General features: G+C 37.5%; 1 protein-coding gene across 1 annotated transcript in view; it reads right to left on the reverse strand.

Annotated features, from left to right (window-relative positions):
• Positions 1-24,622, reverse strand: part of NEGR1 (neuronal growth regulator 1) — a 583,664-nt gene that overhangs the window by 146,716 nt on the left and 412,326 nt on the right. The window contains exon 4 of the mRNA XM_063298127.1: positions 7,674-7,805. Within this exon, the coding sequence (XP_063154197.1) occupies positions 7,674-7,805 (132 nt within the window). The remainder of the gene's footprint in view (positions 1-7,673; positions 7,806-24,622) is intronic.

Consider the following 24,622-nt stretch of genomic DNA (forward strand, 5'->3'; position numbering starts at 1 on the left):
CATCCAGCAACCTGTGAGAATAACACAATGGGAGAAGTCCTGATAAGGGTTTCTGTGAAACCTTTGATCAGGGAATCTGACAGTGAGACTAGACTGGAAACTGGAAGCAAGGCTGGGCTGGACTGGAGTTGCAAGACAAGACTTGGAGCTGGAACTCTGGCTGGACTTGACTGGATCTGCACAATGAGGCTTGATGCTGAAGGCAAGATCGTACTTGGCTGAAGCGATGAGGAAAGGCTGGGAGCTGAAAGCTAAGCTGAGATCCACTGGATCGGCGAGGCTGGACTCAATTGGAGTGACCTGTGAAGGACGCAGTCCCACAATGTTAGAAGAAGCTGGCTCTGATTCTGCAATGGCTACAGACGAGGCTTCTGACTCCGGTAAGGACTCATCTGCTGAAATGAGCTCAAAGGATTGGTTGTCTCCGGTAGCTTGCTCAACATGCACTTGACTTTCAACGCGTTCCTTTCTGCAACTTTTCTCTTCTGCAGCCACTCGGGCTGCCTTCTGATTTGCACACTTCTAAGCCCTCTGGTCTCGCACACTGATTGGAGGTTTCAAATCCTTCTCCAGATTTTGTCCAATCAGCGCTTGCACTTTCTCCCACTCTGCTGAGTCATTTTGGGTATCTGTTTCCCCGATTCCTACTGGATAAGTTTTGTTTTCTTCAGACTGTTCAGGATAAGTTTTGTTTTCAGTCTGACTCAGACTCAAACCTCACAGTGATTATGGGATTCAAATGGAATCCATTTTTCTAATGGAAGATAAAGTTATGACTGAGTATAGTATAGTACTATATACAGTTTACATATATATTGTTAGGTAGACAGAAAGTGCAGACTGATGTAATGAGGCAGCTCTGGGCGATCCAGGAAGAGCTCTAATGCTCCTAATCTAGCTACAGGCAATAGCTGGTTGAAACCTCACCAGCAATATATTGCTAGTAGCATGACAGTCTCACCAGGTATACAGAGAATTCTGTGCTAGAATGAACACACACACACATATACAAGCTGCTCACAATGTATGGAGGTTTCCACCCCAAGTCCAACACCCAGAGACAGTACACCAGCTGGAAAGAGGGCAGGTGGGGTCTGGAGAGTGTCAAAGCTACTGTCCTGGATGAAACCCAGAGCATCCAGGACTCCATCAGTAAGATGGCACCCAAAGATGAGCTGTTGAGAAAATTCCTGAGGCAGCAGCAGACATAGGAAGAAGTTCAAGCAGAGGAAGTGCCATGGCAAGACAAGACCCTGCATGGGATGTACATCAACAGATAGCTGAGATGTCTGATGTTGGGAAATCCTACCAGTGGCTGGAAAGGGCTGGACTAAAAGACAGCACTGAGGCACGATCATAGCAGCACAAGAACAGGCACTAAGCACCAGATCCATAGGAGCAGGGGTCTACCACACTAGGCAGGACGCAAGGTGCAGACTGTGCAGAGAGGCCTCAGAGACAGTCCAACACATAGTGGCTGGGTGTAAGAGACAGGCAGGAACAGTATACACTGAATGGCACAACCAAGTAGCTGGCATTGTGTACAGGAACATCTGCAGAGTGAATGGGCTAGACCCTCCCAAGTCCAGATGGGAGATTCCACAGAAGGTCATGGAGAATAGCAGGACTGAGATCCTGTGGAACTTCCAGATTCAGACAGACAGGGAGGTACAGGCCAATCAACCAGATATCATGGTAGTAGACAAGGCCTGAAGACAGTGGTGGTGATAGATGTAATGGTGCAAAGTGACAGCAACATCAGGAAGAAGGAGTATGTGGAGCTGGAGGAGTACCGGGGCCTGAAAGAGGAACCAGAGGGGATCTGGAAAGTGAAGGCCAAAGTGGTCCTAGTGGTGGTGGGGGCACTCGGGGCTGTGATCCCCAAACTGGGAGAGTGGATCCAACAGATCCCAGGAACAACATCAGAGCTCTCTGTCCAGAAGAGTGCAGTGCTAGGAACAGCTAAGATACTGTGCAGAACCCTCAGACTCCCAGGCCGCTGGTAAAGGACTCGAGGGTGAGGAATACACATACCACCCATAGGGTGAGAAGGGAATATTATATATATATAATATAATACTCTAACAACTATCTGCTAAAGTCAGATTCAGAAAAACTAAGAGCAAAATTAATACAGTCATTTTTTTGGAGCACGGATTATTCAAATGCTGGGAATTTACAGAGAGGGATTACATACCTGAATGTTTCCCATCAAGAGGAAAAAATCCCTATGCATTTAAAAAAAATAACATGTGAAGGTGAACAATGCATTACCCTGAAATACTGACTTTTGAAAGTCAAAGATATACTATTGGTGAGGCTTTGTTTTGTTTTGCTGGGGAGAAGCACTAAATGCCTGAAGCATTTCATTAAAAAAAACCAACATGCTTGTGCTAAAGAAAGAAACTCTCTCCGACAGATATTTTAATATAGGATCATGCCTTGGGGGTGGTGTCAAAGCCAAGTAAATTGAGTAGCTTGCCTAAGAGGCAAGCAAATGACAAGAAGATGCCCACGTCAACTTCTAGATTTACAATGTCAACAGATGCATTACCTGATGCAAAATGGGCAAGGCTTTTTCAGACATATGAGCAGAGTCCAGATTTTCAGTATTTTCCAAGGTTGGGGGCGTTTCTATGTTTTATTTTTTTAAAAAGATCAAGACAACTTGTTTTAGGACTAACACTGCAGTTTCCCTGTTTCCTGCCTCAAAATGCTAAAAAAACCAACAACCCAATTCTACTAATTTTTGCATTTGTGATTGGAGAATATTCTGAGGAATGCAAAAAAGAACAAAATGTTATTAAGGAATTTATTTATTTGTTTATTCAATTAAGAACCTGCCTTTCTACCCAATCAAATATTCCGAATGATGTTGTTTTTTTCCTAACACAGCAGCAAATAGGTAGCAGGAAGGAGTACGATTACAGAAAAATAGGAATGCTTTGTGATCTAGATTCTGCTGATACTACATTAGTATATTATGCAAATAGTCTTATGACTTCCATTAGCTAACATACAGTACTTGGGTCACTTTTTTTCCTGTTTGACATTAAGAGCAATGCACTTTGAATGTTATGAGTCTGCACTCTGAGCTATACATGTTACAGTTACAATCCAGTGCAAATCACCAATACTCAGTAGTTTGATAACCATGGAAGGCATATATAACACTTGGTCTAATTCAAGTTAGCTTTAGCTCAAATGTTGTTTTACTTATTTATTTATTATTCAAATTTAATTACCACCCACCTCCCCCAAAAGAGGGACTAATGTTATTATTCTGTCTAGTCAGAAAGAATAAATGCTTGTAGTAGGGAACAGGTATTGATCATATTTCTGCATTTTGGTCTCCAGGTTTAGATGAGGAGTTAACAAGTAGAAACAGACAAGAAAACAAAAATTAAAAAAAATATTTTAAAAAATAACACCATATAAAATAAAGTGGCACACAGAGGGCAAAAGAAAATGTTTAAGGATGCCCTCCACTTCCTTTCTTTTTTTAAAAATTATGTTCAATTTAGAATTAATTTCTTCTCCTTCAAAGAATTATTTTTGAAACTATATTACACATAACACACACCTTCCTGAAGGAGTCCTGAAGGTTAGCAGAAGTAAATACAGTCTATGAATGAAGTAAAAGTTTAAGAGAATGTACTAAGTGATAGAAATCTTTACTGTAAGCCACAATTCTGAGAACTTAAAACAAAGGCTCTCTTCTCCTAAATAATTACAGACCCTCAACCATGGAGGGGAAAAAATATGGAAGAGTAACTTGTATGTTATGAATCTGAAAATAAGAAAGTACTGGAGGGGCTTAGTGAAGACAGCAGGCTCTCATTTTCTCCAAATGTTAATAACACTGAGGAATTACCTTGCTAGATCAGACTAAGGGTCCATCTAGTCCAGCCTTTGATAACCTGGATTGACTATTGCCTCTGGGAATACCAAAGGTAGGCTGTCATGAGCACCGTTGAGCTGAATGCATCAGCACAACGGCACACATGACAATACCTCAGAAACTAGAGGAAGGGATTTAAAGATAAGTAAAGCACGCACAACAACAGACACAGACCCCGAGGAGAAGGGAACGACCCCGGCTGGAAGAACCAGTCATTAGAACACAAAGGGGGAAGAAAGAACGACAAAGACAGGGCGGATCACGAGGCACACCTGAAGCTGTCAGCAGGAACGCAACGGATATCGCCCAGCTGACAGCAATCACCAGCCGGAGGAGGAAACCGATTATGAGCGAAGCCCGGGGCACCAGCAGGGGCCCCGCGACCCCTCACCTACCGGCAATGAAGCATACAGGACTTGGGGGAATGACACAACCCAAGGGGGGGGGCGCTGACCGGCGCGGGCTATTTAAACCCCGCACCGGCGCGCTCCCTTCACTCTCAGCTTTTTCTAGCTATGCACTATGCTGAAATAAACCTGAACCTGCTCTTCCCTGAATCAGTGTCTGTGTTTTACTCAGTAGTAGGCAGCACATGACATAGGCTGAGGATAAAATAATAACACATTACATTGTTCTCATCTACATACATACCGCTTCAACATTCTACCTGGCTTCAGATATCTTTTTCAACAATACACTTTGCTGAGAGAGAGAGATTTTTACATGTTAACTCTATGGCATCGCTGTATCGTTTAAATCATAATCGATAGTTATGTCATGTTCTGTCATTAATTCACATGTAATTATGTAATTATGGACCTTCAAATCTAACAGGAGCATAGTGTGATTAACTCATGATAAAGTACTTCTGACTGAAAAGATGCTGAAATGAGTTTAATTTGTTTAATCTCAGCCAGTCAAGGACGGCTACAAATGCAGAGATTAAAATCAGGACTATGCCTTCTGAACAAGTGGAGAAAAACAGTATAGCAGGATGTAATCTTCACATTACTGACACCTCTGTTGGCATCATTGGGCAAAACACACGTTCGATTTTGTATCAGCCCCATGTGCAGAAGTAAAAACATTTCATAGATATGTCCATATTGTTATTGCTTTTTAATCTAATTCAGGTATCTTAGTTGATTATTTGGGATAGATAGTCATTAAATTAACATTGGATACATTTTATACAGTATAAGTAGTTAATAATCTAATGGATGGATGAATAGAAATATGACACATTTATTCAATATCAGCACACAACAAATTATTTACAACAGAATATGCATTTGGATGCAAATCCAAATAAGCAAAGTACACCATCATCCACAAGCTGTCCCAATTAATCATGAATAATCATGGACTGCTAGAATTAAAATAGGGTGAAAGACTCTCTTTGGAATGAACATAGGGACTGAAAACTGCCCACACAGCATACTAGTATAGATAAGACACTATCGGAGGACTGCCGTGTTAGTCTATATGGAGTCCCAATTCAGAAAGAGTCTGATAGCACTTTTTCAGATCTTATGCAACGGCCGGAAACCTTCTGATGCATGTGTATTGTACTGTATGGTGCAGTAAAGTTTCTTTGTTCTGAAACAGCTACTCTGAGTAAAAATGGTGTGATATTACATTGTTCTTGTTTTGAGTCCCAGTGTCAAACTGGTGTCCATCGTTTTGTGCAAGGTCTGGTCTGTCTGTCCAACATAGAATCCAGAGGGACATTGAATTAGTGGTGTGAATCAATAGGCAGATCATTTATTTTATTTATTTGCTATCCCACCTTTATTATCTTTACAAATAACTCAAGGCAGGGAACATACCTAATACTCCTTCCTCCTCCCATTTTCCCCACAACAACCACCCTGTGAGGTGAGTTGGGCTGAGAGAGAGTGACTGGCCCAAAGTCACCCAGCCAGCTTTCATGCCTAAGGCGGAACTAGAACTCACAGACTCCTGGTTTTTAGCCTGGTGCCTTAACCACTAGCCCAAACTGGGTCTCTATGGTATGTCCCACATTAGAGAAAGAGTATCTGAAACCAGCTGTTTTGGAACAAAAACTTTACTAGCACAATTGAGCAAAAGACTAAAGATCTGACTTACATCAGAAGGTCTCAGAAGCTCTCAACAAACACAATGGGTTTTTAACACATTACAATTGTTAACTGATATGGTATTTGCAGTGTGTCTCAGATGTAACCTGCATCTGCATAACCACATCATCTCCCCGTTTTTCCTCCCTGCCTCATCCCAATCTAAATCCTCCATCAGTTTAGCTGCTCCATGAATCTGACAGTGACCTGTAGTTAACATTTGTGGCTTTTGTCTTATTAAATTATTAGTCTGAAAAGGTCCTACCACGCTACTTCTGATTCAAGACACAGAGTGTCTTCTTAGGTACCAGTATTTCTACTGGGGATACTGTTACTAGGGATACTGGGGATGTATTACTTCATTCCTCCTAGGGTGATAGCTGCCATTTTTTCTACTGAATTTTTCCTGAAATAATAAACTGGAGGTATATTAATATTATGCATTATGGAGAGTTATTTGTGTAAGTATGTGTAAGAGTGCACAAACACAATTATAACCTAAAAGACAACGGTAAATTTTCCCCATCTCCCCAAAACCTCACTGTCACAACCCCTATCATTTAAATTTCAGCTGAGAGAGGGTTTTTTTTTGTTTGTTTTCACTCAATCCTAACCTTAATATGCATCAACTAAAAAAAAAAAATATTACTGAAACTATAACAGATATTGAGTTCAGAATTTTGTAAAGCATGAAACTAGGGAGATACAAATCAGTCTAAACAAAGTTCATAAGATTTTTATTATCATTTTCTTCCTTTACTTTTTTGTAAATTAAAGAAAATCCTCAGAAAGTTTGAATTTGTTATTTACAACTTTCTCTGATATATAAAATTTATTTATTTATTCATTCATCAATCACATTTATTCCCTGCCCATCTCACGCACAGAGCGACTCTGGGTGGGTTATAACTTATGTTATAAAGTTACATTTCCCTAATAAATAGAGTTTTGTGCATAACTTTTCAGAATGTGTATTTAAAAACTAGGATTAAAACCTTTTTACTTGTAATATACTGTATTTTTTATACATACACACACACACACACACACATATATACATATATTCATACATAACATTTTTCTCCAATATTTTCTTTTTTGATGCATTGGCCCCAAAGATATCTTTCTAATGACACCTTTTCAGTGGGGAATGAGAGGTTCTCGCAGTCAGCATTCATTTCAGGCTTTCTCTCATGTAGTGCTCTGTTTTTGTGGAAGTCCTGCTGAAATGTATGGTGGAATTCTATTATCTTCCTCTCAAGGACTGAAACTAGGGAACAGCGTGGATGTGTGCCTGTAACTCAGATCTTTTTTCCATACACAGAAAGCCATAGTGCTATGAATCAATAGGCAGCCCAGCCAGTCAGCATGTTGAATGAGTCTCTGGATGGATGAGAAAGGCCTTCAAAATAAGCCTTTTTGAGATGTGTGGCTGGGAATAACCCATGCTAATGGAATGTAAGTGTATTGTAAGAACTGCCGAGAGTCTCCACTGGTACAGCACCCTGGTCAATTACCTCCTCCAGAAGACACACAGGTTTTCTTCTCATCTAGTGTAACCTTTATACAGAGTTCACATCACATTTAATCATTACTTGAAAACTGCTTTTATGTCCTTTTGCTTCTACATCACAATGTTCTTAATGATATATATTTTAATTTTCATGACTTACAGTTTACTGTCACTTTTACTTTTTTCACATCTGGAACTGAGACATCATTTTCAGCACTACATTCATACTCCCCAGCTTGGTCTCTTGTAATTCCATAGATGTCCAAGTACTGTCCACTTTCAAATGGTTTGGCTGAAATTAAAGAGGAAAAAGTTGTTGAAAATAGGAAATCTGGGGGAAAAGGAGCTGGAGCTGACTTCATTTATATTCAGATATAAACAACCAGCTCAAATCTAGCTACACAAAGTTGCTGACAGAACTATTCCTAAAATGAAGATGAAGAATGAGTGCATTTTACTTCTTTTCCTGTGTTTAGAAAATAACCACACATTATACAACCTCATTTGAGCAGCAGTAGTATAAGAATGACCGGCCCATGAAAGAACTTACACAATTTTTAACAACAGAATTGAGTTACCTAACCACAGCATACATCAAATAATTCTATGTCCATTTGGCAGTTGAGTTGAATGGCCTTCTAGCAGGGAAGATGAGCAGCCACTAATACACCTCAGTTTATATTGACTTTTACGAAGTATAAAGTTCCACTTCAACTAGAAAAAAAAGCTGACACATACACCAAGTATTTGCAATGGAAAGTTATTTCATTTTGACTTAAGCCTTTTAATCACAATGTTCAGTTAACAGTTTCAATATCTATTGTGTTATAGCTCAAGCATACAAAGTCTATGCTTCTGCTTTAAAAATCAAGAAGCAGAGCAGGAAGAGAATGATATACTTAAATGCCTCAACCTTTTTTACTGAAACTACTCACGAATCATTTCCAAACTCAGGTCACTGTTGTATTATCCTATTGAACAGGGGTGGAGATTCATCTAACTAGAAATAAGAGAGAAATATTCTAGTTCCCAAGAGCTAGTTCCATGTAAGTATGAAAAAAGAAGCATATCTAAAATGTATTACCCTAATTCGTACATTAACACAGTCCAATATATTATGAGCAGTTAGATTCATAAGTGAACATTTGCTTAGGAAGAATATATGATCCTATCTGTTCTAATTATGTGCTGAATATTGTTCAGTTTAATATTTGATGTGACTGGTTTGGAAATGAAACCTAGCAATAAAGCACTATCTAAAATTGGGAGTGTCAGTGCCACTGCACCCAGATATCTCCTCTAAGAAGCACCTGGGGCAATGGTCATTGTTCAAAGGGAAATATTATTTTACAGGGACTGGAGACACTCCACATGCTATACCAAAACTGAACAATCTACCTTCTGGTGAAAGCTGTACTTCTGTTAAAGCACCTACTGTCTCATTTTGAATGCACCTGTTTCTAAGAGAAATGGGACCTACCCTTGAATATACAGTCAAATTAATAGCACTTTACACCATTTTGAAGCTATGAAGTCATGTCTCATTAAATTTTAAGTTAAACATAAGAGAAGAATTGCAGAACGTGAGTCATGTGCAATCATTCTCATACTTATATATATACACACACAAACACATTTAGCTAGCTTTTCTTCTTTCTTCCCTTATGTTCTTCTTCCCTTCTATCCCTTTTGCTACAAGTCTCCATTCCTAATTGCAATTTTGAACTACATTCTACAAAGCTCTTGGGGTCCCTAGCCAACCATTTGGTCTCTTAATCATTAGCTATATCAGTTGACCTGAAAGAGATGGAAGAACTCAATGTCGTATCAGCTAACATAATTACCCTACTATGTCCCAAGGTTAATAAAGACCATTCCCGTTGTAGGTTTCCAAATAATCACAACCAAGAATTATTTTATGTTCTCTTTCTTGTTCCTTGTTATGCTTATCTCCCCAAGGCCTGCCACATCATAACCTCTTCCCACAACTTATCTGAAAATCATAACTCCTTGCTCCGTCTCTTCATAGTTTTATTATTGTCAGGAACAGTCACTCCATCAAGTACTAGAGAATGATGCACTCATTTTCTTTCCATGAACATTTTTTATTTTAAAGCAAATTCTGTTTTAGTTGTCAGGTCTAAAGTCTACTATCTACACACTGCGTCTCAGCAAATGTTCATTATATTTCTTTGTTTTCCAGGGACATCTATACACATATGAATTTGAGTTCACAGATGAATGAGGCCAAGAGAGTGTTCTTCTTAAAAACACATTTAAAATAAATAAAAAAAAGAAAGCAAAGCAAAAATAGTTGTAAGCTAGGAAAAATGCCAACTTCAGTCTTATAGGCTTTTGGTAGTCATTTTAACAAGTGCTTTGTAACATCTGAAAAAGCCATGGCTGGAACAGCATATCCATTAATTCTAGTGGGGGTGGGCCTGAGAAAAACCGACACACATCTGCTCAGCCCAAAGTGTTCTCCCACAGCTGATATAACTGTGTGGTGCCATCCAGTGGGATAAATTTGTATAATTTGGCAGGTAACAATGGTATCAATTTTCCACTTTGCCCTTCTCCTGGCTGTTTTCCTAGCCTTCCTGGCAGAAACAAAGATCATTCCAAGTGGAATAATGTAGAAATGATAGTTTAATACACAAATATGCCTCAGAAAAGCAAAAGTAAAGAGGGAGAGAAAAGAGAGAAAACCATTAATGGTACAAAACAATTTGTAGTGGAATATTTTCTTTTCCTCCCCCCACCCCTTTTTTTTTTTGGTTTGGAAAGAATACATTATAAAAAGTAAACTTCAACTAAAGAGCCAGCTGTTCTACTGATGTGGTTGGCTGCTGTTATATTCCATCGTGGATGGACTGAATGACTTTTTAGGAAAGTATTATTTGCTATCAATGTGAAATGAAGCTTATGTTAGCAACCAGATTGGCAGAGAAGCTATACTTTGCTAAGCTTTAAAATAGTGTGGCCAGTTAAAAAAAACAAACAATTTTTTAAAATATATTCTGTTGCAGCAATAGCTGAGTGCACTTTGGTAGAATAGGTTTGCAACAGATTCTTAACGAAGAGTAGTTAATGTTATACTGCTGATTTCACGGCAGTGAAGGGTAAAATGGAGAAGAGTGGGGATGTAAATCTTGAGACCCTTGAAGTCAGTAGGAAAATCTCACCTTCTAGCTAATCAATGTGCAATCTTTTACTCTAAATATTGTTGGTTCTCCTTACTTATACATGAGTGTCCTCTTTGGAAAGCTGGTCCATCAACTGTTGATGACTTTGCAAAAATCCTACTTCTTCAGAACAATCAACTCTCCACTAAATTAAACTGCTCTGAAGAACACATTTCCGACACTATGTATCTTCAAGACCTAAGTGGAGAACTAGATATTCATTAGATTTTCAGTGTAATAGAAATAGGGGTGTTTTTGTTTTTTTTTGTCCACTAGAAAGTAAAAGAATGATTTCAAATGGTTAGGAAACCTGCATTTATGGAATGTTCACCCTGACAAAGACATCAGTAGCAAATTTTAGGCAATACAAAGAAAACTACTATGGCGGAAAATAACCCAATCCCATTTCAGTCTGGAAATAGGTAAAAGTTTTGTCAGCGAAGATTAGAAAACCATTATGTTATCACTAATAATGGGATGTTAGGAATAATAACAGAATATATTTTTACTTTGTGAACACTGTCCATAAAGTACACAGAAAGCAGGTACCCAGAAAATAAATAAAACCATCAAATCTCCCTTTTCCAGCTGGGAACTTTCTGGTTTTCTTTCAATTTCAGCTCCTAATGTTAATATTTATAGCTGAATATCTCAACATGACCGAGTTATTTTTGTCACTGAATCAGAGGAGAAAATTTACATCCCACACATGCAAATCTACATGCATAGTTCCCAAGGCAGTTCTGTTCATTTTGGCAGTAAAAAAAAAAACACAAAAAAACACCCTAATGCATTAAGTTAACTTTCTATCCTTTCCTGGCAAACCAAAATATGTTGCTTAAGATAGCCTTGTTACTGTTTCTCTAAGCAGAGCTTTTCCTGAATATCTGAGTTTTACATTTTTATTTATAGCAAGCTTGTATTTCTGATTTTGGAAATAAAAATGGAAGGATATACAGGAACTGCCCCAAATAAAACCTAAAAGAAAAAAAAAAAGCAATGGGAAGAGTATTAAAGTGATAATGGATAATATTTCTCAAACACATAGACATACTATCCCCAGTCAGATTTAATATTTAATAATTCTTATTCCTGTCTCCTCTTCCCACTTTCCTTGCAGTCAAATTCCACATTGTAGGATTTCTCCATCCCTCATATTTTGAGTCATTTCTAGTATTGTAGTACTGGTGGCTTTGAAATCTTGAAAACAGTAACATTCAACTTCACCCCGTCAATATTGTTGCCACTCTAATATCGACAGAAGTGACAGCCTTCAGGAGTACAGCTACTATAGCACTACCGCACAAGTAGCCCAACTTGCCAATTCTAAGAAGCAGTCATCAGTTCAACTGAAGAAAAAATCATCAGAAACAATAACTTCATAGAAAATTTATGTGTCTTGTACAAAAAACTGTGATTGGTGTGCTTGTACACTTGAGGAGAATTGTCCAAACATTTTCTCCTCTAAGGACTATCAATCAATTGACCTAGTGGCCACTTGATGGCATCAAAGTGTTTGTTATCTTGATCACAATGTAATGGTCACCTTCATTTGCTTTGTGCAGATGTCATTGCTGCTTAAGTGGTCTGGGGTTTTGATGTATGTGGGAAACATGTTAAGCTGTGTGGTGCTCTTGGTTACATCTATATAATTCTTCCAAAATGATAATCATCCTGTCAACAATTAGCCTACCTAATGCAGCCCAATCTAATCTAGCCTATTGATCTATAGATGGCAGCAAGGAGTTAAGGTCTAGTTGTCATCTACTGGTCATCTGGATTTGTTTAGTTGAGATGTATTCCATGAATAAATAATTGTTGAAATGCTGAAGTTTTGCTGTGTATCTATAATGGAATTATCTGATCCTGGGAATGGGAATAATCATTTGCAAAATATTATGGAGCCACAATAGAAGTACATTCCTTCCATAATCGGGCAAGTGGGAGGCAAAGTCTCCCCTACGTCAAATGTTAGTTAGAAGGAAGTACAAAAGGATCAAAAGCCCCACCTTAAGATGCTCACTGAAAAATGGGGGCTAAAGCACATTTATTCAGTTTTCAAGATTCTCTAACCTAGTTCTTTTTTTTTTTTGTCCTTTCAATAAATGTGAATTAAGAGACTGTGAGTTTTTAACTTCCTTTTATGTGAGTGGTTGGCAGGGGCTTGACATTATGTGTTGGTGGATAGGCTGATCTACCTTTCAAAATATAGCACATAACCTATAACATGGCTGTGAAGCCCATTTTCCAGCCTCTTCACAGCTAAAGCATTGGTAACGGCAGAGGAAGCCAGGAATTGTAAAACCATAGCCTTGTATTTCAATCCTATATACATTTTTATGATGGATAAATATGCTTCTATCTCACCTTTTCTTTTCATTATGTTACAGTTTTAATAATGCTGCAGATCCAAAAAGAAAAAAGGAGCTTATCAGACAAGTGCTATATTGCTTTTAGAAATATCATATTTTACATGTGTTTGTCATCATAAGCATGTGTCCTTGGTTCAGCCATAAAATGTACATGAAGTCTAACTCCCAGATGGAATTAGTTTTACATATAAATGGCTTTTCACTTGAAATCCTACCCTGGCCACAAAATGTCATCCAACTATGTTAAAAGCTCAGTTAAAACCAAATCTAATTTGAAAACAAATAGTACAAAAAAATAACCACAACAGAAGTAACCAATGAGCTGAATAAAAAGACCAACAATTTATTTGGATCAATTTAATCCACATTCAATGGCAAACAAAATAGACATCAAGGTAAACAAGGAAACTAAATAAGCCTCCAGGAACTGGGAATTGCAGGGACTATATACAACATTTCCCATTTACACATGCAAGTGAACATCCATAGTGGATGAGCATAAGTGGATAGACCTTTTGGACTAAGTATATCACTTGCTTGGAATAAATGCAGACACTAATATCTTCCATTAATGTCACAGATTTCGGAAAGATTTAATCCCTTATTTAGCCAAGAGCTTTGCTGAATAACTTTGGATTGGGCACTTTGTCTTAACATATGCTGATTTTATAGGTTGCAAGGAGGATAAGAGTAAGGGATGAGGTACATCGCAACATAGATCTCTAGACGTGTAAAACAGTAGTATCTGGAATTATGAAACAAAAAAGCCACATAAACATATGATTTGGTTTAAACCTAGAGGCTTATCAGCTGCATTTCATTAACAGCATTATATTTGCACCAGATATTTAATATATTTTCTCATCTATTCTATAATTGTTAGAAAAAAAAAACATTAAACATCTGGTGAGCAGTAAATAGAAAAAATCAATTCCTCCAGTATACACGGTCTCAGTCTATGCTTGGAGGCAAGAAATATCTCAAGACACATGCCAAATAAAAGGGAACTTCAGTCACAATCTTTTTATTCAACATGAGAACATAAGCAGCACAAACTAGTCACTGGTGAATGAAAAATCAGAATGCAATTATTGCCTCAACATATGGTCTCTTTTGTTTCTTGTGAAAGGGTTCTGTTAATCTATCACCAATAAAAGAAGTAACAATTTTGGGTACACCACTAATCTTTTAAAAGTAGTGGTAAATTTGCAGCTTAGGTTAAGAGCCATTATAAACTTTAGTGGCCTCATTCAAGGCCTGTCAAAAACCTTTCCCGAGGAGCACGGTAGCATCAAGTGATCACAGCGTTTAATGATCTGCTATCCTGACTATCAATGAGAAAAGCACACGATAGGGATATGTTCTGGGGGAATAAAAGAACCACTCTTTCAATTTTTTATTTTAAAATATTAATAATTAATACTTATTTAATTCTCAGAATTCATTCAGATTTGAGACTTCAATTTCAGTTTCAAAAATGATACCGTAACTAAAAGACATCTGATAAACTTCCATCATTTATACAACTGAGAATCATGCACGTTCTGAGGAGGATAATATCCTGCTAATGTATTGTTGTTTGGTTTCTACTGATCAAAAAGAGTCATTATATATGCTTGCTTTATTGAAATGTCAGAAAAAAAATAACTCTAACATGTCTGCAGAAATTACAACATATGCAGTAAGTCCAATATGATTAGGTAACAATACTGCATCACAGGGATGCTTAATCAATCACTGATAATAATAAACCAATACACAGGCCTCCCACCAAGACACAGACCCTGTTATATTTACAAAACTAGGCGCTGTGGTGGCTTTTGTGTGTGAATGCGCTCATGTCTTCACCATAGCCAGGGATGTTCAGTGTGTCTCATGGTACTAGTGACAGGAAAGCAAACACTAATTGTTTATTTACTCTGGGGGCCAGTGCTGCTGGTGGGAGACAGAAACTAGATGTGAACCTCTAACTACATCAAGGGTACAGTAACTTCTTTCTGTATGTCTCATCTCAGCTGGTCAATGTGTCATCTCCAACTGTTATCAACAGCAATCTCTACAGTATAACACAGATATATTTGAACCATTTCAACTGTGATGGGAAGATTCTTAATCTGTGAGAGAAAACTTTATCATCGGAAATTCCATCCCCATTTGCATGATTGTGTGTCTTTTTGAATTCTACTATGTATCTCTACCCTCTAAGGATCAAAGCCCAATTCAGAATTCAAACAGCTGCTGTAAGTGAAGGTTAGTCCCCTTCCACATAAATACTGGCTGAAATGTTTAACTCCTCAAACCATACTCAGTGCTTCCTCATTTGTGCATCATTTTGATCTGTAGTTGTGAGTGAGCGTGATGCAAAGGGTATTAGATATGCACTGCCGTCTTTCATGACATGTGATATGAACATGCTGATGCCCTTCTGTGAGGTACCACTAGCCCATTGTAACAAGTGCGAGTTACAATGTGTGTGCACCAGGTCCACGGTCACCATTATCTTTGCTTCTGTTAAAGTTTGTTTCTACTGTTTTGTCCACTGCCAAGGGTATTGCACAGAGGCTAGATTTGGTAGAAATCTGTTATAATAATTAATACTAAAAAGGACTGCAACTTTGACACATCTTGTGGCCTAATGACTACTTGAATTTTCTCTGTGCATTTGTGTAGGCCTTGTGCATCAATGGTATGACCCACAATATATAAGGCTAGACTTAAAGAACTCACATTTGTTGCATCATACACAAATGCCATAGTCTGCTAATACCCATGATGCTCTCTTAAGATTTAGAAGATACACCTCATAATTATTTTCAGTAACAAGGGTGCCATCTGAACAGCACTGAGTGCCTGGGCAGTCTTGTAGCACTTGGTTAGGGTTCTTGCCAGAGCACTGGTGCTAAAGCTACTCCAGAAACATGTGTCTTATTCATGATATAACCCATCATACATAGTATATGAAGAAACACCTTGGAATTTTCTTCTGTTTCCATTGATAAATAGGCTTCTTCTATGTCTATTTTACTCAAATGTTGTTTCCTAGTGAGATTAGCACAAATGTCCTCAATCCTAGACAACAGGCATTGCTCAGGCTGTTAGAGTGGAATGATCTGAACTTTAAAATTACCACAGATCCTGATAGGTCAGTTCTTTCTAAAGAACAACTGCCACAGTGCCATGGGATCTAATCAACTTTGGAAAGGATTCCCAAAGTTTCGTCTGCTTTGTGAAACTTGGGCCTGGCATTTTCCTGTAACACTATTTTAGCTTTCATGTGCTTGTGTCTGCCAGTACCATCTTTGAATACAGGTAGTCCTTGGTTAACGACCATTCGTTCAGTGACTGTTCAAAATTATGATGGCGCTGAATGAGGAGACTAATGGCCAGTCTTCAAAGTTGTGGCCTTTGCAGCATCTTGGTCACATGATCACGATTTGGGCATTTGTCAACTGGCTTGCAATTATGATGGTCACAGTGTCCTGTGGTCATGTGATTGCCATTTGTGACCTTCACTGCCAGCTGCTGATAAGCAAAGTCAAAGGGGAAGCCAGCACAAGGTCGCAAATGGCAACCATGTGATGTTGCACCTAACAACTGCACAGGATTCACCTAATTACTGCAACTGGAACTGCTGGAACTGACATTGCTTACTGTTGGTGGTCTCCATGATAGGAAGCACCCAGTGCTGCATTCCAGTGGCAGCTGCCACAGCTAACCACAATCCTAGAGTGCTGGTCCACAACATATAAGTCCAAAACATCTTGCTGGTTATTATATTTTACAGTTTCAGGCATCACTCCAACACAAATTAGCTTCAATATAAGTTTTCTGATTACTTTGATGTAGCATCTTTAACATGCTGCTCAAACCCACATTTTGATTGAACTGATATGGTAGACCCAAGGTCCAATTGCATTGATATGGTTTTGCCATTCTCTTCTAAAGTGAAATATATTGCTGGTCTCATTTCACCTGTTATATTACAGGTTTCCAGGTGAACTCTCCCTGTTTCACTATCAAATCCTTCATCTATATAATGTGTAGCAGTACTGCATTTCTTGTAAAGCAGTGGCTTGGCTGCTTATCTGGAGCAAATGCTTTGCTTTTCCCTGAGTAACAGGCTCTTTGTTTATGCCCCACTGTATTACATTTTCTGCAGGTTTCACCTTCATATTTGCATTCAGATGTTGAGTGTAAACCTCTGCCACAATGGAAGCACAGTTCATTTTGACTTGTTACTCTCTGTATTTATTGCAAGCTTATTCACATTTGTTTTCACCTTTGGTTTCAGCTCTATAATCTAGTAGCAGTTTCTATGACAACTGCAATCTCAAATTCTTTTCTAAATGTTAAACCTACCTGTTAAGGTTCTTTTTTTTCCATTTTCAGAATTCTATTGGCTAGCCAATTTCTCAATGTATCATTTAGCTCTTCACTAAATTTGCTTGTTAATATCAGCTCTGTATGCTGCGGTGTACTTCCCCTCTGCTTTTGTGCTTTTGAAGCTGAAAAGACTGCAATCAATAATTATTGTGATGCCACATGTTCCTGCATTTTTTTTAGACTAGTTTTGCAAAAGTAAATTGTGAGGGCTGCTGTGAGGCCCTTAAACTTGTTAATAAGCTGTATGCTTTGACACTCATAACGCTCAGTAGAATGGGGTCTTTTTTCTATAACTATCTCATTTGCCTCAAAGGATTGTTCAAGTCTCTCTGTGTATAATGTCCCGTTACCTGTGATAATAACAAACACATTCATTTTTTCCCATAAAATTAGCCATCCTGCGTTGCTCTTTTTCTCCTCCGTCTTTACGTGCTGTGATTAGTCTAGCATTACTCTTGTTCTGTATTTTTTATTTGATTTTTGTTTTGTTTTGGTTTTTTACTTCCCTTTCTCTCCCTCTGGTGCTAAGATATGGCTTGAGAACTTCTGTACAGTACTGTTCAAACAAGACACTCGAATCAGGAGTAGGTTTTTCTGCTGCATGCTTTACTATAACTTCTAGAAGAACTGAAGGCAAAGGTAACAGATCAACAATACTAGATCACAGACATGCTTAATCATACAATACTTCAGTATTGTATAGTATGGAAGTATTATACATCTTCCTAGTGTTGTTGGGCAGATATTTCACTTATAATAAGTTGCTTAAAATCATTAATGCATGATTGACAAAGACTGGAGAATATTTTTCTGATTATCAGAAAACTGTTTTAGTCTGTGTAACTGATGGAAGCATATCAGATATCTCCCCAAATTTAATTTTTTGTAACTGTGAAACTTTTCCAGAGCCATCTGTCTTCATATGTTTACTACTGTTAATGCTTAGGAAATTGAGGTTTATTTATTAAATAGATTGGTTTAGATTCAGTGTTGCCAACCTACTGGTGATATCATTCTGCCAGTGGTGTATATTACTAATAATCCTTTACTCTCATTCTCCACACACTCCCAAATCTGCTTGGAAAGGTTGCCTCATGCCCTGGAAGAGATTTGGGTAATACATGGAGATCATGAAGGAGGGCAGGAGAGTGAATTCCAGTTGAGATAATGGCAATGCAGTCATTTAATATTGGATAGAGCTTGTTATATCCCATACTTCCTCCAAAGTATTATCGTTTAGGGAAATTGTTATGGTGAGAAAAGAGGCCTAATGATTGACTCAAAATCAAGCAGTGAGCTTCTAGTAGCTCTGCCTAAAGCAGACATGCATGTTGGAAGGAATCTTTCCCTCCCCTCTGTATTCAACAGCTGTGCAATTGTATAAATGTACATTCATTAAAAACGTTCTTTAATGCTACAAAACTTTTGGAGCTATTGAATTCAAGTATTACTCTCAATCCTCAAAATCGTGTCAGAAGAATGACACAAAACTATTAAGTAATGATAATACCAGCATAAAACTTCTGTTTCTACAAAACATATTTTTTATCATATAATATATGAAAAGTTTGCAATAAGCTGCATTGCAGACTGCCTTCAAAACTAAATGATAATCCTCAACACAGCTGTTGTATTCAAAAAGTTCATTTTTATTTTCTATTTAGAAGTAAACGACCCATTTAATCAATTTATATTTTTCTACAAGTTTGGTGCCTGGTTCAATGCTGTTTCAAATTCTAACATGATAACTAGCATACATACTGGTTTTAAAATTTAAAAAAAGGTTTATTTTTTTCCCTCGCTTCACAATTATGTTAATTTTATATCATTGACTGGAACTACTGTCAGGTAAAATTACATGTAACTAAGATCCATAAAGTCACTGTACTCCAAAGGTGCTTTGCTTGTTTTTGCAATCATTTTTACTAAGGCATCCTTAACCATCTCTTGTGCTAGGATATATTAGGATATTGATTTGGCTGCCTTAGAAGTAGAATGTTGATTAAAAAGTCAGTTTAACTACAGTTTAATACTCTTGAAAAGATAAAAACAAACTGCTTTCTGTTGGAGAGAACATAAAACATTAAAAAAAAGTGTTCACAATTATCAGTATGCTATCTGGATAGCTGCTTTATCAGGTGTCCTTCTACAGAGAAAAAGAAAGGTACAAGTCTACCAGTCAGTTTTCAATGAGGGAGCAACCAAATAGTTACTGATCGTGTTAATTATGTTTCTCTTCAAGGTTGCTTGTTCAGAATGTTCCTATGTCACAAAGATGCACAAGACAAACTTCCAGTCTTCAGCATTCACTCTCTGTGTATCCATAATATAGGCAGGGTAAAAGAGTATTCAGAAATCAACTTCACATTTTTTATGTCCGATTGTCTCCATGGGTATTCTGTAATACTGTCCACTGAGGTCCAAGGGCAATCCTAAGAGTATTTATAAAATTATACTTTTAATTACAGACTCCATAGCTTCTTATAATATTAGACTTAACTTCTAAAGTCTAATATTATAGTAACAGCAGGTAAAAAACTATTTCATCTCATTGCACAATGTGTTACTACCAAGCAGGTCTTCACAATCTGACACAAAATACAGCTCACTAGATATAAATGTCAGGAGATTCTTATGGAACCAAATTGCTTATTGGTCATGGATCTGAAAATATGAAGCCAAGATACATGGAATGATAGAGTACATGTATCTTGTACTAGTATGTCGTAAGAGACTTCTAAAGTGTGGCCTGGGTTGGCCTTCCCACACAGCTGATTTAGTGTTATTCATTTCCTTTATCCAGAACTACAACTATCCCACATGTTGCAATTACACGTAAGTACCAAAGACTGAGTATCTGCGAGGCAGACAGCTATTATTCCTATTAGTGAGGTGGTGCTACACGGAGTGACTTACAGTTTTCATATCACTATCATTACCACTGGTTACATCCCACCAATCTTAATATGGTGTTATTTAAAAAAAGAACTAGCCAGATTATTCTTTTATGGGAACTCATATCATATGTACAGCTTTAGGATATGTGAGTATCAGGTTCAGTTAGGCTCAGCGTCTCTGAATCTAACATGTGTTCTAACAAATTTCTACACAGTCTGTGAACTGTTTTTCAGAAGCCATCAGGACAATTCACATGCAGGTTTGTGTGCTTTTTTAATACAGGGTATTTCTATTTTCTATACTACAATAGAATAGTATATAAATATTTATATATTGTATTACTTATATGAACATACACATTAAATATGCATATTTATTAATTTATCTGAAACATGCATAGCTTTCTTTTCTGCCTGAAAATTTCTCAAGGTGATTTATGATCTAAACAAGCTTCAGACTTACAATATAAAAAAAAACCTAACACAGAAGTAAAAAAAAAAAAGGAGGAGGAGGCAAGGAAACAGAAAATACTATTTTATTTTATTATATTATTTTATGTTGCTAATATAGTCATGAAGCTTGCATAATAATTAACAGAATTGCATTCGCTCTGGAAAAAAGTTATCAATAGTGATCTTTAATTAGATTTTCTTATATGCACACGTTTGCCACCAATTTTCTTTAGCAGAACACATTTTTCATTCACAAAAAGATTTATACTCCATCTTCCCGAAGATACGCATTCTTGTTCATTTTTATAATTGTAAATAGATAACACAACATATAACAGAATTCATACTTATCTAAAACAAGGTGGGAAAAATTTCAGTGTTCATGGGCTGCATTTTTTTCCCTTGAGTTTCTAAGAGTCATTCAATAGTTTTTGGGGGAGGTTGGTTTGAAAAAAAAAAAAAAAAGGCTTTCCCAGCTGTTGCAACAGAAAGCTGGTTCCCTGGCTTTAGGAAAGGAAGATCAGCAGTTGACCTGTCTCATTTTAAACCATATTGCAGAAAAATAAGAGAAGCTCCTGCATGGATCTGAGGACTGCCTTCTATTCCATCTAAATGGAAATATTTTGGCTTAAATGTAGGGCTACTTCCCCTGATAAAAGATTTCTGTATTTAATTTTTCCTCTTTATATTGATTCTACAGTAAGAGTGAGATGTAGAAGGAAAGATAATTTGACTAAGCCATTATTGTCACAAAAGGGGTTTATTGAGGCTGCATTCTTGCCCCAAATTTGTTTAATGCACATTTTTTATTTATGAATCACTAGTCTAACCATTTTTTGACTGTTCATTTCAGTAAATCTAAGATAAAGTTGTTTAAAAAAGATGTGCAAATAGTTCTTTAGGGGATAAATCATACATCTACTCTGAATCATTTTGCTGCCCATAGAACTTCAGCAATTCAATCTGTCACTAATAGCATCAAGACTATATCTGAGGCAGACAGTTTATTTCAGTTGCCCTACAGCTATTTAAAACAAAGCACTTTAGTATTATCCCAGTTGTTATATGGTATCCCACTACAGATCTGGGGGTTAAGTAAAGCCACTGAAAAAGTTATATTTTTTATATTTAAGAATATTTAATATTTGATTCTTGGCAGGCCTACATGTGTACTGGCTGTTAGAGGTTAGTTTTCCTCACACTGAAGGTAGAACTTGGTTTATAGCTCTTAGTCGTTAGTTGAAGGTTATACATACACGCTCCTCTTCTGATCTACTCAAATGTCCTAGAGAAGCCAGCCACATCTGTGTTTGGGTTATTGCCTTCACCACAAAATTGACACTTTTAGGTCTTTTGGTTGACTCCAGTTTATAGGACATTGCTAGGACAAAGGTTACCCTTGACCCTCACACAGGGATGCTGATTTCCGATGTTCGTATTCAGCAGCACATGCGACTTGTTCTACTGTTTCCACAAGGGTCCTTATTAATATTAACAAAGGATATGCCAGGGACCTGAAAAACTTAACTGTGCCCAAATTATGCTAGGCTTTGTTAAGAACCAGATTCAATTCCCTCTTCTTTGTTTTACTAATTGGTCATATCCAGGACATACAATTAGATAGTAATGTCCATTCCTGCCTTGAGGGAGATGCAGCTTCTCTCATGCAGCGTGTTTAAGATTTATTGCTCATATTCTTGATGAGTTCCCTAGAAGTTCTGTGGAATGGTATCTATCTTTTATACCGGCTGATAGTAACCAGAAACATGACTCTTGCTACTGCCAGATTATTTTAGTTAGATTATTTGGTTATATGAATTGGTAAAAAGTTGTCCCACAATTAACTTGTTTTGGTTTACCTTTTCATCTTTGTATCTTTTCTGTTGAGCCTTATGTTTCATAATAATTCAGTTTTTATTCTATCTTGTAATATGCAATATTGTAAAAGAGCATATTTTGTTTCTTTACAAGTTTTTGGCCCTATAATAAAAGATGAATGAGAATTAATGTCAGTGAGCTTGAGAGGCTGGTTGGGCTAAAATGTAATTTTACAGTATAGGGGCATTTAAACTGGCTCTGTCTAGTCCAAGTCTAACACTTTAACTGCTGAGGTACACTAATTCTCACCTAACTTCCTGAGCTCCTGAAGAATCCATAAATCACTCTTTTGCACAGTATCCTCCAATTTCTCAATCTGTAGCAAACCACAACCAGCCACCCAATATTTATATGGCTAATGTATAAGTAAAAAGGCAGCTTAGGCTAGACAGTCAAATTGTATAATACAGTAGGTAAAGGCTTCTGTGATAGGGAGAGGTAGTTTTGTCTGGAAAAAGAAGGATCTGTGATCCAAAGGCAAAAACAGTGTAATTACTGTGATTTTAACCAATGAAAATATTAAAGTGGGCCAGTCTGCAGAAACTTTTTTTTTCTTTTGTTGTTTCATAGGTTACCTCTCCTTTAATTTGTCTCACTTTCCCCAGTCTTCATGAGCAGAGTTAGTTGAAGAAGGAACATTCTGGCACAGTACTATGAGATATCATCAGAACATTCTGTAAGAAATGGGTTCCTTTCAATTACCATCATACTTTTAAAAGCTGTATTCAGTAGAGAATATTCAATCCATGTTTTGGGGAGAGGATGAAAGAGTCTCTGTCTGGGCACTGATGTGTATTCTCATTTACCTCTTCTACAACATGAAAGCAAATGTAAAATCCAGGGCACAGATTGATATTGAGATAAATAGCTTTCAACAGGCCAGGGTAATTATTCATAATGGCCTAATGTCCTAATTTCTCTTTCCCCGTGTATAAAAATACAAGAATCCTGAGAGCTTTTGGCTCTTCCTAGCCAAATCACAGTGGGTTCTTCTTGGTACAGTTTGCCACTCAAGATTTCCTGGCAAGGCTCCAGAACCATTCCAACTTAACTGCAGGGAACAGATGTTTCACCTCATTCCCCCATCGCTCACCTGGAAGATAAGTGCAGTACTGGTGCCCATAATCAAGCTGTTGCCTGCCAGCAGAATAATGATGGCATAAGGGAGGTATGTCAGGGCTCATCAGATAAAATCACTGAATTGTTTTACATGATTTCCCCAGAACATCAGAAAAATGGTATGAAAATACTTGAGATAAATTATTTGTTATCTGGGGGAAAAATTAAAAAAAATAACTATAATCTGAATAGTAAAATCTCACAAAGCTATATATGTAGTTATACTATATGGAGGGGGGATTGATACTATACAACAATAATTTTAAAACATTCTAGGTGTGGGAGACTGCTCTTTATGTGTTTCATTATCATTTTTCATCTCTGAAGTACACAATGGAGTGAACAGTGTGGGTATAGTCATATTGAAAAATACTTTTGACAAAAGTTTAGGGCAGGGATGTTACTCAAAATATCCAACCACTAGATGGGTGTTTTCCATGCCTCTTGGCTTCCCTCTAGTGCCTAACCGGATTTTTGCAGCCCAGATCAGGTAGCCCTAACATGGGGGGTAAGGTGGGAAGACAGAAAAATGTGATCCATGAAAGTTAGCACTTTGACACTGAATTTTGGCAGTGTGATCTTGGGAGCCCCAGGGGTTGAAAAAATGAGTCAGTGACCATCTGGAAGACCCAAACTAGCAAAGAGCAAAAGACATAAGACACACATACTGTACCCCTCATGAATCCACCTACCCCACACCCAGTCTGTGAAGCTTTCAATAGCAAAGATGGTTTTTAAAGGCTTTCTGCAAACGTCTCTTATTTCTGATCAGCTACTTCCTTTATTCCATGCAATAACTGTTTATTCTCTTATATCTATCTC

Source organism: Candoia aspera, chromosome 3 (genome assembly GCF_035149785.1).
Source record: "Candoia aspera isolate rCanAsp1 chromosome 3, rCanAsp1.hap2, whole genome shotgun sequence".
Lineage (NCBI taxonomy): Eukaryota > Metazoa > Chordata > Lepidosauria > Squamata > Boidae > Candoia > Candoia aspera.